General features: G+C 44.0%; 1 protein-coding gene across 1 annotated transcript in view; it reads right to left on the minus strand.

Annotated features, from left to right (window-relative positions):
- ALDH16A1 (aldehyde dehydrogenase 16 family member A1) overlaps window positions 1–14766 on the minus strand; it is a 214936-nt gene that overhangs the window by 169486 nt on the left and 30684 nt on the right. The window contains exons 3-5 of the mRNA XM_040327630.1: window positions 11565–11691; window positions 7329–7507; window positions 7165–7242 (exon numbers count right to left, since the gene is read on the minus strand). Coding sequence (XP_040183564.1) covers window positions 7165–7242; window positions 7329–7507; window positions 11565–11691 — 384 coding nt within the window. The remainder of the gene's footprint in view (window positions 1–7164; window positions 7243–7328; window positions 7508–11564; window positions 11692–14766) is intronic.

Below are 14766 nucleotides of genomic sequence, written 5' to 3' on the forward strand. Positions count from 1 at the left end.
GGCTAATGAGCAAGGTAAAGTCTACAGGATTGGATATATCAGTTTGTAAATGGATAGAAAACTGGCTAAAAAACAGAATTCAAAGAGTTGTGGTTAATGATTCTTACTCTGAATGGTCTAAGGTTAATCAGTGGTGTACTCCAAGGTTCAGTGCTGGGACCCTTACTTTTTAATATCTTTATAAATGATATAGTGTCTGGGATTAAACGTAACATTTCTGACTTTGCAGAGGACATCAACTGTAAATGTAGAGAGGCGATAGAGATAGACATCATATTGCCCTTGCCCTTGTACAAATCTTTAGTAAGACTGCAAATATGCAGTTCAGTTTTGGGCCCCAGTTCAGAAAAAGAACATCGGGTAACTGGAGAAAGTGCAGAGAAGGCCAACCAAACTGATAAGACATGGAGGAGCTCAGCTATGAGGAAAGATTAGAGGAACTAAATGTATTCTCTCTGGAGAAGAGGAGAATAAGGGGGGATATGATCAACATGTACAAATATATAAGGGGTCCAAATAGTGAACTTGGTGTTGAGTTATTCACTTTAAAAGTTCATCACAGAGGACAAGGGGGCACTCTTTACATCTAGAGAAAAAAATGATTTCATCATCTTCAAATACGGAAAGGTTTCTTCACAGTAAGAGCTGTGAAAATGTGGAATAAACTCCCTCCAGAGGTGATTCTGGTCAGCTCAGTAGATTGCTTTAAAAAGGCCTGGATACTTTCCTAAATGTACATAATATAACTGTGTACTAACATTTATAGGTAAAGTTGATCCAGGGAAAATCCGATTGCCTCTCGGGGATCAGGAAGGAATTTTTTCCCCTGCTGTAGCTGTATTTCATTGCAACAACTCAAAATGGTCCTCAGTGCTTGTATGCATGCCTGACATCAGGGCATGCTCCTAATGAGACGACGGATGGTGTCCTGGGGTATTTCCTCCCAGATCTGGACCAGAGCATCACTGAGCTCCTGAACAGACTGAGGTGCAACCTGGCAGCACCGGATGGACCGAAACATAATGTCCCAGAGGTGTTCTTTTGGATTTAGGTCAGGTGAGCGTGGGGGCCATTCAGTGGTATCAATTTCTTCATCCTCCATGAACTGGCTGCATGCTCTCGCTACATAAGGCCGGGCATTGTCGTGCACCAGGAGAAACCCAGGACCCACTGCACCAGCGTGGGGTCCGACAATGGGTCCAAGGATTTAATCCCGATCCCTAATGGCAGTCAGGATGCCATTGTGTTGCCTGTAGGGGTCTGTGCGTTCCTCCATGGATATGCCACCCCAGACCATCACTGACCCACCACCAAACCGGTCATGCTGAATGATGTTACAGGAAGCATAAAGTTCTTTGCGACTTCTCCAGACCCTTTCACGTCTGTCACATGTGCTCAGGGTGAACCTGCTCTCATCTTTGAGAAGCATGGGGCACCAGTGGCGGACCTGTCAATTCTGGTGTTCAATGGAAAATGCCAATCGAGCTCCACAGTGTCCGGCAGTGAGCACAGAGCACACTAGAGGACGTCGGGCCCTCAGGCCACCCCCATGAAGTCTGTTTCTGATTGTTTGGTCAGAGACATTCATACCAGTTGTCTGCTGGAGGTCCTTTTGTAGGGCTCTGGCAGTGCTCACCCTGTTCCTCCTTGCACAAAGGAGCAGATACCAGTCCTGCTGATGGGTAAAGACCTTCTACGGCTCTGTCCAGCTCTCCTAGAGTAACTGCCTGTCTCCTGGAATCTCCTCCATGCTCTTGAAACTGTGCTGGGAGACACGGCAAACCTTCTGGCAATGACACTGTTATGTCCCCTTGCCGCTCTGTGTCTCTCCGGTGTTGCTGGCAATGCTGCCAGTATCTGCTCAGCAAGTTACACACACAGGCCAATGTACTTCAGAGCGAGGTTTATTACTCAGAAACATTAAGGCATTCTTACATGGAGGAGTCTTGATCCAAACAGCTTCTGTTTTTAACAGATGTAATCTCTCTCCAGCCTCGGGTGTCTGCTTCCAGTTTCCCCACACACACTGTCCCGACTTCCTGGTACAGCTCCTCCCCCCCCCCTCATCATGCATCAGGAGAAAAAGGGGCAAAGGTTACAGTGATCTATCACAAACATCACACCTCTTTTCTTTCCCAAAAAAATAAAAAAACATAAGAGAACAAAATGTTGAACACATAACATAACGAGGCAAGCAAAATCAGTTCAGCAAGCAGTATCTGCAACTCAGTTCTGTGATTCCTCGCAGCACTTCATGAGCCCTTTGTCTCGGTGTCCTGATCTCCAATGTGTCCCGTAAAATTTCAGCGATTTGCCAACGAGGCGTTTGACGTCTTTGACGGGTAGACTTACGAAATGGCACAGCACCAGGAGGAATAGAGTCGGTCAAAGGTTCTGAAGATGTCAGTGGGTGTCCCACAGACAAATCAGTCTCTGTAACTCCAGGCACATGACTGGGCTCCTCAGGAATATGGTCACCAACCATTTCAGGGTTTGGTTGTAAACTTGTGGGATCATGCCAGACACCATGCCATATGTCACCAGCAGAGTTCAGAGTAGACTCTGGTGGGTGGTTAGCAAGAGGGGTCGGGTTCGTCACTAGTGGCCGGCAAATGCGCTTCCTCAATTGCGAAAGGTGTCGAACATAAATGCCTTTCTCCAGGCGAACAAGGTACGTTCTTCTACCAAGAGTTCCATCAATAACGCCAGGAAGCCAAGAGGGCAAAACTCTAATTCCGAGACCATAAAAGATCACCGGCACGGAATCCCAGACGGCCTGGCAAAGGAGGTGTTGGTGACGGTTCCTGCGGACGAATTAAATCAAGTTTGGTGCGGAGATGCCTGCCAAACATAAGAAAAGCTTGTGACAGCTCAGTAGTAGCGTGTTACGGTACATGATCAAGAATTCCAGCAGCTTCTCCCCTGACAGTCCAAACTGGTCCAGAGTGGACAGTAAGTGCTTCTTAAACGTATGCACAAATCGTTCCGCCAGCCCATTCGAAGCTGGATGATAAGGAGCTGTTTTGTAGTGGTGGATGCCCAAGCCACCAAGGAAGGATTGAAACTCATGCAATGTAAATTGAGTGCCATTATTGGAGACTATGGCTGTCGGCAAGCCATATTGAGCAAAGAGCTTCTTTAAGACTAGAATGGTAGCAGCCGAGGTAATAGAAGGCATTTGAAAAACTTCCGGCCATTTGGAATGCGCATCTACCACAATCAAATACATTTTATCCTGGATGGGGCCAGCAAAATCAAGATGGAGTCTTGACCTCTCTTTTGGGGGTCGCTGGGCTTGACAGCACCCAGGGCATTGAGCAACATAATCTTCAATCGCTGTATTCATTTGTGGCCACGAAACATAGCTCCGGGCTCGCTGCTTCATGCGCACCACACCAGGATGGCCTTCATGCAGCATGGTCGATTGCAAATACTGGGTTACAATCACTCTATTGCCCCATTGTAGGCAACTAACATTTGTCACAAGCTCACATTTTCTGGCAAAGTACGGACGAAATTCACTTGGAACTCTCTCTGTCCATCCAGTCTGAACATAAGAGAATATCTGAGACAGGAAAGGATCTGTGGCTGTATGTCTGGCAATCAGGGAGGTGGACAGGCAAGATCGTGGCCTGTGTACTTCCACTACACGTATGTCTCTTGGTGGGTGGACTCCAAGTGGCAATCTGGAAAATGCATCTGCATTGCCATGGGTATCATGGGAGCGGTATCTGATAGAATAAGTATAAGCTCCTAAAAAAAAAGCGTACCTTTGTAAGCGAGATGCGGTCGTTGTAGAAATCCCCTTCTGAGGGTTCAGTATTGACAACAGAGGTTTGTGGTCAGTGATAAGTGTGAACTCCCGATCATAGATGTACGCATGAAATTTTTTTGTGGCCCATACAATGGCCAAAGCTTTCTTGTCTATCTGGGAGTAGTTTTGTTCCACGGAGGTTAAAGACCTGGAGGCAAAAGAAATGGGGCGCTCCGTGCCATCCGGCATGACATGGGAAAGCACAGCACCCAGTCCATAAGGTGAGGCGTCACAAGCCAAGATGACGGGTTTCTTTAAATCATAATGGACCAGAACTCGAAAAGACAGAATGAGGTCTTTAGAAAACCGAAAAGCTTCTTCACATTTTTCTGTCCATATCCATTTAGCTCTTGCATCCAGTAAGCGATGTAACGGGTAGAGCTGGTGTGCCAGGTTCGGCAAGAAACGGTGGCAGTAATTTAGGAGGCCAAGGTAGGACCTGAGGTGGGTGACATTCTGGGGAGTAGGGGCATGGGTAAGGGCTTTAACCTTTTCTTCAGTAGTGTGCAACCCATGTCGGTCCACCGTGTGGGCACAAAATTCCAGTTGAGACTTGAGAAATTTGCATTTTGAAAGATTAACACGTAAACCATACTTTTGGAGTCTCTCTAGCACCGCTTCAACATTCTGTGTTCTTCATCAGTGGGACCAGTGATGAGCATGTCATCCAGTAGACATTGGGTGAAAGGTATTCCTGCCAGGACCTCATCCATGAGCCGCTGCCAGATGGCTGGAGCTGGGGCTATGCCAAAAACCATGCGGTTATACTGGAATAAACCTTTATGGGTGTTAATGGTCAACAGATGATGTGAATCCGGGTGTACTTGCAGTTGCAGGTAAGCCTGCTTTAAGTCTATTTTTGTAAACTTTTGCCCCAGCCAGTGAGCCAAATAAATCCTCAAGTCGAGGCAATGGGTATTGATCCACAAGAAGTTGTTTGTACAGGGCTACCCTGAAATCACCACAAATCCTAATGTCTCCATTCTTTTTCTTGACAGGCACAATTGGCGATGCCCATTCACTTCTATCAACTTTCGTTATGATCTTTTCAGCCAATAGGTGGTCCAGCTCTGCTTCCACTTTCTTCTGCAAGGCAAAGGGTACTGACCTTGCCTTACAAAAACGAGGTGTAGCACCCAGCTTCAAGAGGAGGTGGGCCATCTTTCCCTTTACTGTGCCCAAAGAGTCCTTAAAAACGTTTAAAACGTGACTTCAGGGATTCCACCCAATGGTCTACTTCAGAAAGCAATGTACATTGGGCAATGGCAAAAGGAGGCATGCCCAGGGCTTTGATCCAGTCTCTTCCATATAGCGGAGGACCCCCTTTCCTCACAACATAAAGGCGTAGACTTTGACTGCGGGTGCCTAATGTAACAAGGGGTTGTACATAACCCAAGGGCTGTAGTAGTTCCTTGCTGTAGGTTTGTAGTGTGAGCTTTGTAGGTCTGAGCGGGAGGGACAGACCCGATGCCTTTAAATCAGCCCATGAAATGACAGACACAGCTGCCCCCGTATCAAGATCCATGGAGACAGGATCGCCATTGAGTGTGACATCCACTGTAATCGCAGGAGTGCTCCCAGCTACTCAAAACAGTCCAACATGCTGGACACAGGTCTCCTCATCAGAGCTGAAACCGTTATTGTCCATATCTACACGGAAAGTCTGTATACATCTATCTTTTTTGGTAGTGTTCGGGGAGCGAGAGCTGCGGAAAACACGCCCAATATGACCAGTCTTTCCACAGCGAAAACAAACTACATCCTTGAATATGCAAGCAGGCGCACTGTGAGTAGTGTTACAACGGTAGCAAGTCGGGGTTCCAGAGACCGAAGAAGTAGGGAGGCGAGGTTTAAGCTGAGTGGCAGGGAACGGCCGTCTTGAGTGAGGCGTGATAGCAGTGTGGAAGATTTCCTCACCCTGGCTTGCAGGAGGTTCAGGTGGTGCCTTCAGTAGGATGGCGTCCCGAGTTGCCAACACCATGACCGTAGCAAGATCAGTGGCTTTCGCCAGAGTCAAGTCGGGTTCTGTGAGTAAACGTTTCTGTATGGCTGGGTCGCAGAGTCCCATGACGAACATGTCCTGGAGAGCCGTCTGCAGGTAGTCTCCAAACTGACAAGTGGCAGCTAGTTTACGTAAAGCAATGATATATGTCTTTATATCCTCCCCAGCCCGCTGCTTCCTACTGTAGAATTTAAACCGCTCTGCGATTTCTAATGGCTTCGGGTTGTAGTGTGTATGTAACGTCTGAATTAACTCAGGCAGGGGCTTAGAGGCCGGCTTGTCTGGAGAAATTAGGTCTCTGAGAGTTCCATATGCAGCTTGACCCAATGCAGTGAGAAAAACTGCAACTTTCTTTTCAACAGTCACATTATTTGCTTCCATATACTGTTCCAGCCTCTCCACCCAAGAGCTCCATGACTCAGCCGCAGGATCAAATGGTTGGATAAACCCTATGAAGGCCATGTGTGCTAAAATCCACAATCCTCGTCGCCACTGTTATGTCCCCTTGCCGCTCTGTGTCTCTCCGGTGTTGCTGGCAATGCTGCCAGTATCTGCTCAGCAAGTTACACACACAGGCCGATGTACTTCTTAACCAGAGCGAGGCTTATTACTCAGAAACATTATGGCATTCTTACATGGAGGAGTCTTGATCCAAACAGATTCTGTTCTTAACAGATGTAATCCCTCTCCAGCCTCGTGTGTCTGTTACACACACACACACACACACACCCCGTCCCGACTTCCTGGTACAGCTCCCCCCCCATCATGCATCAGGAGAAAAAGGGGCAAAGGTTACAGTGATCGATCACAAACATCACAGACACGTATTGATGTGCCATCCTGGAGGAGTTAGACTGCCTGTGCAACCTTTATAGGGTCCAAGTATCACCTTGTGCTACCAGTATTGACACTGACCATAGCCAAATGCAAAACTAGTGAAAAAAGTCAGAAAAGATGGAGGAGGGGAAAAATCAGACACCTCCAACTGAAAAACCATTCCTGTTTTGGGGGTCGTCTCATTGTTGCCCATCTAGTGCACCTGTTGTTAATTTCAATTAACAGCAAAGCAGCTGAAACTGATTAACAACCCCCTCTGCTACCTAACTGACCAGATCAATATCCCAGGAGTTCTGATTCAAAAGTATTCCTTTAAATTTTTGAGCAGTGTACATACAGTATATATATAAAAAATATATCATAATTAAATATACAGCAGGGAAAGCATAAAAAATAGGGAACATTTAGGTAAAAGAAATAAATAAAATTCAAATAAACGCGACTGCCACTCAGGTCTAGTGTAAATTGCGATCAGTAGTTTGAAACACTGGCATTCATTTAGCAAACTCACCCATAGCTAAAGCAGGACATATTTTCCAGGTGAGTAGCATCAGAGGAAAATTCCAGGGAACAATAGCAGCAACAACACCTATAGATAAAATATAAAATGTACATGTTATATACAGATTCAGAATTAAAAATGTACTAAAATCTACCAATAAAGTTTTTACTTACCCAAAGGTTTCCATCCATTCATTTCGGTGTCCCTGAGCTGTGCCCAACCAGCATGGTGATAAAAGTGGCGAACCACAAGAGGAACATCGCAGTCACGTGACTCACGAATAGGCTTGCCATTGTCCATGCTCTCCACAACACTGAGCAACCTCTGATGTTTCTGTACAGTGCGGGCAATGCTAGTGAATAAACAATAATTTGAAGGTCACATTTAGATTAATATCCACTTTGGAAAAGTCTATTACAAGTGTAAAAGAACTTGTGAATTAACAAAGGCACACAAAGCTGGTTGCACAAATACAATACTGGTCAAAGGAAGAGCTGCGCTGCTGTAGGCTAAAATGTGACTCTAGTGACAATGAAGTGCTAGATAAATATCAATTAAAATTATATAACACTGACTGAGTGAAAAAAAAAAAGGATATCTGTAAATAGGTCTGAGACCTCAATAAGATAACAAGAAGGGGTCAATTCCTAGTAGTAGAAACCTGAAAATTATTAGGTGAATAAATACCAGTCCGTGTGAACAAACCAAAATAATCCTTAGGAATACCATTAACAAAGCGTCAAGGTAAAAAAAAAAGCGAATATAATAAAAAATATTAATGCAGAGTGTCCATATAAACTTAAATATCCCCAGTGTTCAACAAATCCAATAGACCAGGAAAAAGTGCTGACAGGATAGTGCCTCCATCAAACAATAACAATAACGCTTACCAGATGGATGCGATCTCTAATTATAGGAGATTAATATGCGCATATGGTTGATATCCCAGCCTGGGGTCTCTATTGGTAGCATAAATCCCTCAATGTGGTTCAATATTGCATAGAAGATGTCTCAAACAATGTAGCAATTCAGGATGCACCACATTGAAGAAACGCGAGATAAAGGCATATAAAAAACAATCAATCCTCCCAACGTTTCGTCACTAGAGGGACGTTGGGAGGAACGACGTTCTGACGTCACTGCATTGTGGGCCAGACCCGGAAGATCTGGGCTGCTGAATCGAAGAGCCGGCCGGCTTGATTGTATTTTTTTATATTTGCTATTGATATTCAATTGATATTTATCTAGCACTTCATGGTCACTAGTGTCACATGTTAGCCTACAACAGCGCAGCTCTTCCTTTGACCATTATTATTAGTGTTGTATAACATTTTTAGTTGTCGCTTTACCATTTATCAAATTAGCGCAGTACACCCCTCTTTTTCACAAATACAATACTGCATCTTTAATGAGAAACCATTGCCCATTACTAAAATGTTGCTTTTGGCATGTGGCAAGGAGCGAATATGTACACAAATCATTTAAAAGCATAGCTATACCCAAAACCTAAATCTAAGATTGCAGCTTATCTGTCCTTTCTTTGCATCCGTTAACCCTGAAAATTATATACTCCCTGTTCCTTCATGTCTACAATTATTTCTCCATTGTATCTATGGGATCTGCTAAGATGTTCATCCCCATTACATGGTGGATTGATGAAACTAGTTGTTTACACAACTACTACTCAGAGAGAAGGAGCAGTATGCTCAACTCACAGGAAGTGACAAGGACACTGCATTTCTGGCAAAAATAAAATTTTCTGTACTTGCTGAAAATCTACCTAGACTAAAAACGTGAAAGCAAATGCAGCCACCACATCGAAGGGCTGGCATGCTGCAATATATAGATTTTTTTTGGGGGGGGGGCTTTAAGTTTGCTTAACACCTGCCTGCCTGGCTTATAGCAGGACGACGGCCAGGGGGTGGCTTTCCAATCTTGACTGGATGAAATATGACCTCCTGTCAGGAAGCGCCACTTGCGGGCTGCACAATCTGTCACCAGCTGTGTCCACGGCCAATGACCAATTAGTGTACCGGCTCGCTGCCGGTACCATGTGACCACAATGGCCAATCCATCCAAGTGAAAGATAACACCAACATGTCAGGAAAAAAAACGTTGGAAAAAGGATCACCTCCTTGTGTTAGTATTTAGTTGAACCACATTTGCTCAAGTCTGTTGGGATATGTTTCCACTAACTTTGCACATCTAGGACCTTGCAATATCTGCCCACTCGTCTTTGCATAACTGCTCAAGTTCAGTTCAATTTGACGATGACCATTTGTGGACTGCAGTCTTCAAGTCAATCCTATGGAACTATATTCCACCGATTTTCAATGGGGTTAAGTCTGGGCTCTGACTAGGCCATGCCAAGCACAGTCACCTTTTTCTGTGTGGTCATTTATGCCATGTGCTTTGGGTCATTGTCAGGTTGGAAGGTATACCTTCTTCCCATTGACAACCTTCTGGCAGAGGGCAGCAGATTTTCCTCAATAATTTGATTTTGTATTTTGCACCATCCTATTTCCTTTTCCATTTTTCTATTCTAACAAATGCTCCAGTCCCTGCTGCAGAGAAACATCCCCATAACAGGATATTCACACCTCCATGCTTTACTGGATTAATGGTGGTATTTGGATGGTGATCCGTTTTGGATTTCCGCTAGACATATCGTTTGGTTTTGAGGCCAAATAATTCAATTTTGGTCTCATCTGACCAGAATACCTTTTTCCATGTGGCCTCAGAATCTTCAAGGTGTGTTTTGGCAAAGCTCAGTTGTGACTGCATGTGGCCTTACAGGAGTGGCTTTTTTTTGCCACCCTCCCATACAAGCCACATTTGTGGAGAATTTGTGATATTGTTGTCACATGCAGATCACATCAGAAAGTAGTGCAGCTTTTTCGAGCCATGCAATGCCCCTTCATCAGGCATGTGATGACAAAACAAACACATACCTGACGAAGGGGCACTGCATGTCTACAAAATGCTGCACTACTTTGTGATGCGATCATGCAATAAAATCCTAGCCAGCAGGATCTCTGGGACCACAGCAATGAAACTGAACCTTGAATCAGGCCGATGAGGGCTGGAACACGCTTGACAAAGAAGCGTTCCTCGAGTCCCATCTACCAGTGCGTATGCGCCGAAACGCCGTTGCAACCCACCAGTTATGTCATCACACCCAGCGCCATGTTCCAGCCCTCACCATCGCCCTCGGTTTTATCGCCATGGTCCCAGAGATCCTGCTGGCTAAGATTTCTCCCCCACAGGCAAAAAAAAGAAAATCAGCTGTTCAGAACGCTGCTCTGCCTTACTTCCTTAACCTCCATGTAAGTGGATAATGCACTTGTATCTCATAAAAATATTTACAGTTCTAACCTAGAGGCGCCTGTGTTCCTCTTCTCATCGGGAACACTGTTGCTGGCTTCACTGGGTCTGGTGACACTGAACTGATCTGATGTCGACACTGGCCACTGTTGAAGGCTGCACTGGCTTTGATGACACTGGCACTGATGCAGATAGTGATCGGGACTTTTGTTGTTGGGTGGACTGGTATGGTGACATTGGTGTGGCAGCGATCAAGAACACCGTTGCAAGCTTACACTGGTCTTGCAACACAGACTGGTGTGGCAGTGACCAGAACACTGTTGCTGGATGACACTGGGACTGGTGTGGCTAGCGATTAAGAGCACTTTTGCAGGTTTTCTGGCAACACTAGGACCACTGTGGCAGCAATCAAAAACACTGTTGCTGGCTTACATGGCTTGGCGATACTGGAACTGGTGAGGTGGTGATCAGGAAAACTAATCGCTGACAGCACTGGTCTGGTGCCACAGCGATCAGGAACACTGTTTCCATCTACACTGTTCTGAAGACACCAACTGGGGTGGTGGTGATCAGAGACACTGTCACTGGCTGACACTGCAGGGTCACTATAGTGACATTGCACTGCTGTGGCCATTATTGATCAGAGACACTGGCTGCTGCTGTCATCAGTGTCTCTAATCAATAGACACTGCAGTGCAATATCACTGGGTAGTTTACATCCTAAGCACTTATTACAGTCCCCAGTCACTGTAGTAAGCACTCAGTTCCCCCTCACTGCATCCTTTGTTTACAACCACAATCCAATGGCAGCCTTTGTTTGCAAGTGTGATAGCTGTGATTGTCACAGCAATCGCATGGTACAGAACCAGCATCATTGGCCCTGTACCCCAATCGGATCCACTGTGCGGTTAGGTCTACCTGCATCGAGGAAGCTCCCATCCAGACATTTATGTGCAATGGGAAGTGGTTAATATGTTCTGATTAAAGATCCCTGGAGTGCTTGTTCCTATATTCCCATTGTTCTGTAAACATTGTTTGACAATGGCTGCTGTCTCCTGCAATACCAATTCATGTTAGAATCTGACCTGTATAAGTATCGTGCTCGGACATGGCAGGGCAGCTTGCTCCAACTCTCAAAAGCTTTCCGTGCCGTGCTTACTGCAAACTCCACATCTTCCTCATTTCCCTGGATGGTGGTTGCCAAAGTCTCTCCTGAGGTTCAAACAGAGTAAAGATTCCTGAATGCAAGGCAATGATGTCAAGATAATACAAAGAACATTTCCCATAGCTGTGATCTTAGCTGAACTGAATTAAAGTGGAACTTAACTGCAAAAGTGAACCTGAAGTTGGTATAGTCCAACAAATGATACCATGAAACAACATGATCACACACACACACACATCTTTTGCAGGTGAAAAAAAAACCTAGGTAGGAAGGCTTATAAAGCCTTTACGTTTATTACAGGTACTTATATAGCGCTGTCAATTTACGCAGCACTTTACATATATACAAGAAAGGAGACACAAAGCAGCGCCTTCTGAGCGTAGCAAGTGTATTTAATATTGGAAATGTATTAAAACATGTAGGTCACCTACTCACATGTCTGATGTAGGTAAAAGCATAGTCAATTATACAGGGTTCATCCGCGGGGGTCCCGGAGAAGACGAGATGTCCTTATGCTGGCATGCAGTGTCCTGGTCCGTACTGCAGCGGCGATGGGAACCAAAAGCGCCCTCGGAACTGAAGTGCGCGGAACAGGTCTCCACTGTGTGCTGCTGTTGCTGCCGACTTCACATCCGGGCGCGGAAGGTGCACGCGTTCGAGGCTTTCAAGTCTCTTCTTCAGGCATAGTGGTGGCCATCTTTCCGGAGCGCAATATAAATGAAGGAAAGACCGCCCTGAATACTCCAATTGGCCAGATCTTAATTACGGAACATCTAATGCCCCCCACGAGACTTATATACAGAAATACCGTTAAAAAATGGAATAAAATACATTTATATAAAAATATCAATTAATTAAAGCAACAAGCAGCGGGGGTTTGCCTGAATAATCATAAAGATGGAAGCTCTATAGGCATACAGTAATAATGTCTAATAAAATCAACTCAATGGCAAATAGATATTCCCAAGAAAGGGTTATGGGTAGATAATATTACTAAAATGTAATAATAAACATAAGAAAAAACAAAAGAAAAAACAAAATTGCTGCACAAAAAACTACCGCTGTATTAACCTCCCTCATACATACAGCATATAGGGATATGACGTATATACTGCCTGAATAAGGACTACATATAGTAATTTATATATATATATATATAGGAGGAAAAAATTACTAAGAAATATTAAAATATTATTAAACCTCAATATCAGTATCAGAAAATATTAAAAATATTATTCAAAAATATTAAAAAATGTATATTTTACAAAAAACATTTCCAATATATTAAATAATATGTGTTGTTACAAATTGGGGGGAAGGGGGGGGGGGAAAAAGGTACTAAGGCGTTGACGTCACCTATAGTCACTGTTAAAACCATATCTGAATCAAGTATATTCTGATGGACTGTATGTATTACCAGCTATATTATATTAATAGAGAACTATAATCACACTCTAGATTAGAAAGTATAAGAATAGAGGCATAGATACATATGCAATACAACCATCCTATACCAAGGGACTATTGTATCTTGTTTCAATCACAAAATTTAAAACACAGAGGGGTGGGAGAATTGTGTTCGTATTATACTACACCAGCAAGATATATTCATAATAGAATATTGATCTCTATACCCTCGTTTAGGCCTCCGGGCGAAAGGCTGTCGAGGGTAAATATCCAAAAATTCTCCCTCTCACATAGACGCTTATAGCGTTCAGCTGGGGGGAGGAGTCTGGATATTGCCTCAAGGACCCATACACGGAGTCCCTCAGGAGATTGTTCATGATGCTCCTTAAAATGGCGGGCTACACTGTACTTATCCAAGCCTTTTTCTACAGTGTTTCTATGTTCACCAAACCTCTTTCGTAGGGTCCGTATAGTACGTCCTACATGGAACAGCCCACAAGGGCAAGTAAGACAATATATAACGAATTCTGAGCCACAATTGAAGAATTCTGGTATAGTATATATATTTTACCTTTACATGTAAATTGTTTTTGTCTATGGTTGACAAATTGACATGTGAGGCACTGTGGTTTTTTACACTGGTACATCCCTTTGATTTGGAAGAACGTCAGTGAGGCACTAGCTTGGGGTTTTTGATTTTTCGTTGTTTTGCTCGGGGCTATCAATGTCTTAATGTTCCTGGCTCGTCTATAGCTCACCAAAGGTCTATCGGAAATGGTAGATTTTAAATGGGGGTCTTCCCTTAAAATGGGCCAGTGCTTCCGTAAAATCTGTTCCATTCTACGGTATTGGTTATGAAATTGAGTGGTAAATCTCACTGGTTGTTGTTGATTATTATGCTTTTTGTCACGTTTTTGTAGAACTTCTGTGTGCAGATATTTCTGGAAAGCTTCTTCAACTAGGGGTTCCGGATAGTCCTTGTCCACAAATTTGTTTTTGAGAAGGCACCCATGTGTAATATAGTCCTCCGTACGAGTACAATTATGTTTTAGCCTACAAAATTGACTCTTGGGGATGTTGTTTACCCAACTCGGGTGATGACAACTTCGATAGTGCAAGTAAGAATTACCTGCCATAGGTTTGATGTAATTTTGAGAGTGAATAACATGATTGGAGTCATGGGACAGTTCTAGGTCAAGAAACACTAGGGACTCTGTATCTGTGACAAAGGTAAAAGATAACCCCATCGTATTGGAATTGCAATGCTCCACAAAAGGTAAGATGGAGCATTCCGGGCCATCCCAAATAATAATGATATCGTCTATACAACGACCAAAGAAAATTAGATGTTTAGCAAACGGGTTATTGTACCAAATATTTTGTTTCTCCCAGTAGCCCATTGTTAGGTTTGCATAACTGGGGGCAAAGTTAGCCCCCATAGCAGTCCCTTGTGTCTGGATGAAAAATTCTTTGTCTAATTCAAAATAATTATGGGTGAGACAGAATCTGAGGAGATCCACAAGAAAATAAGCTTGTCGTCCATTTAATATAGGATCCTCATTAAGGTAGTATTGGGTGGCAAAAAGGCCTATATCATGTGGAATTGACGTGTATAATGATACAACGTCTAATGAGAGCCATCTATAGGTGTCTTCCCATCGGTAGTTCTTAAGCGTGTCAAGTAATTGAATTCCATCCTTTATATGTGATGGGAG

This window comes from Rana temporaria, chromosome 10, assembly GCF_905171775.1.
Source record: "Rana temporaria chromosome 10, aRanTem1.1, whole genome shotgun sequence".
Taxonomy (NCBI): Eukaryota; Metazoa; Chordata; class Amphibia; order Anura; family Ranidae; genus Rana; species Rana temporaria.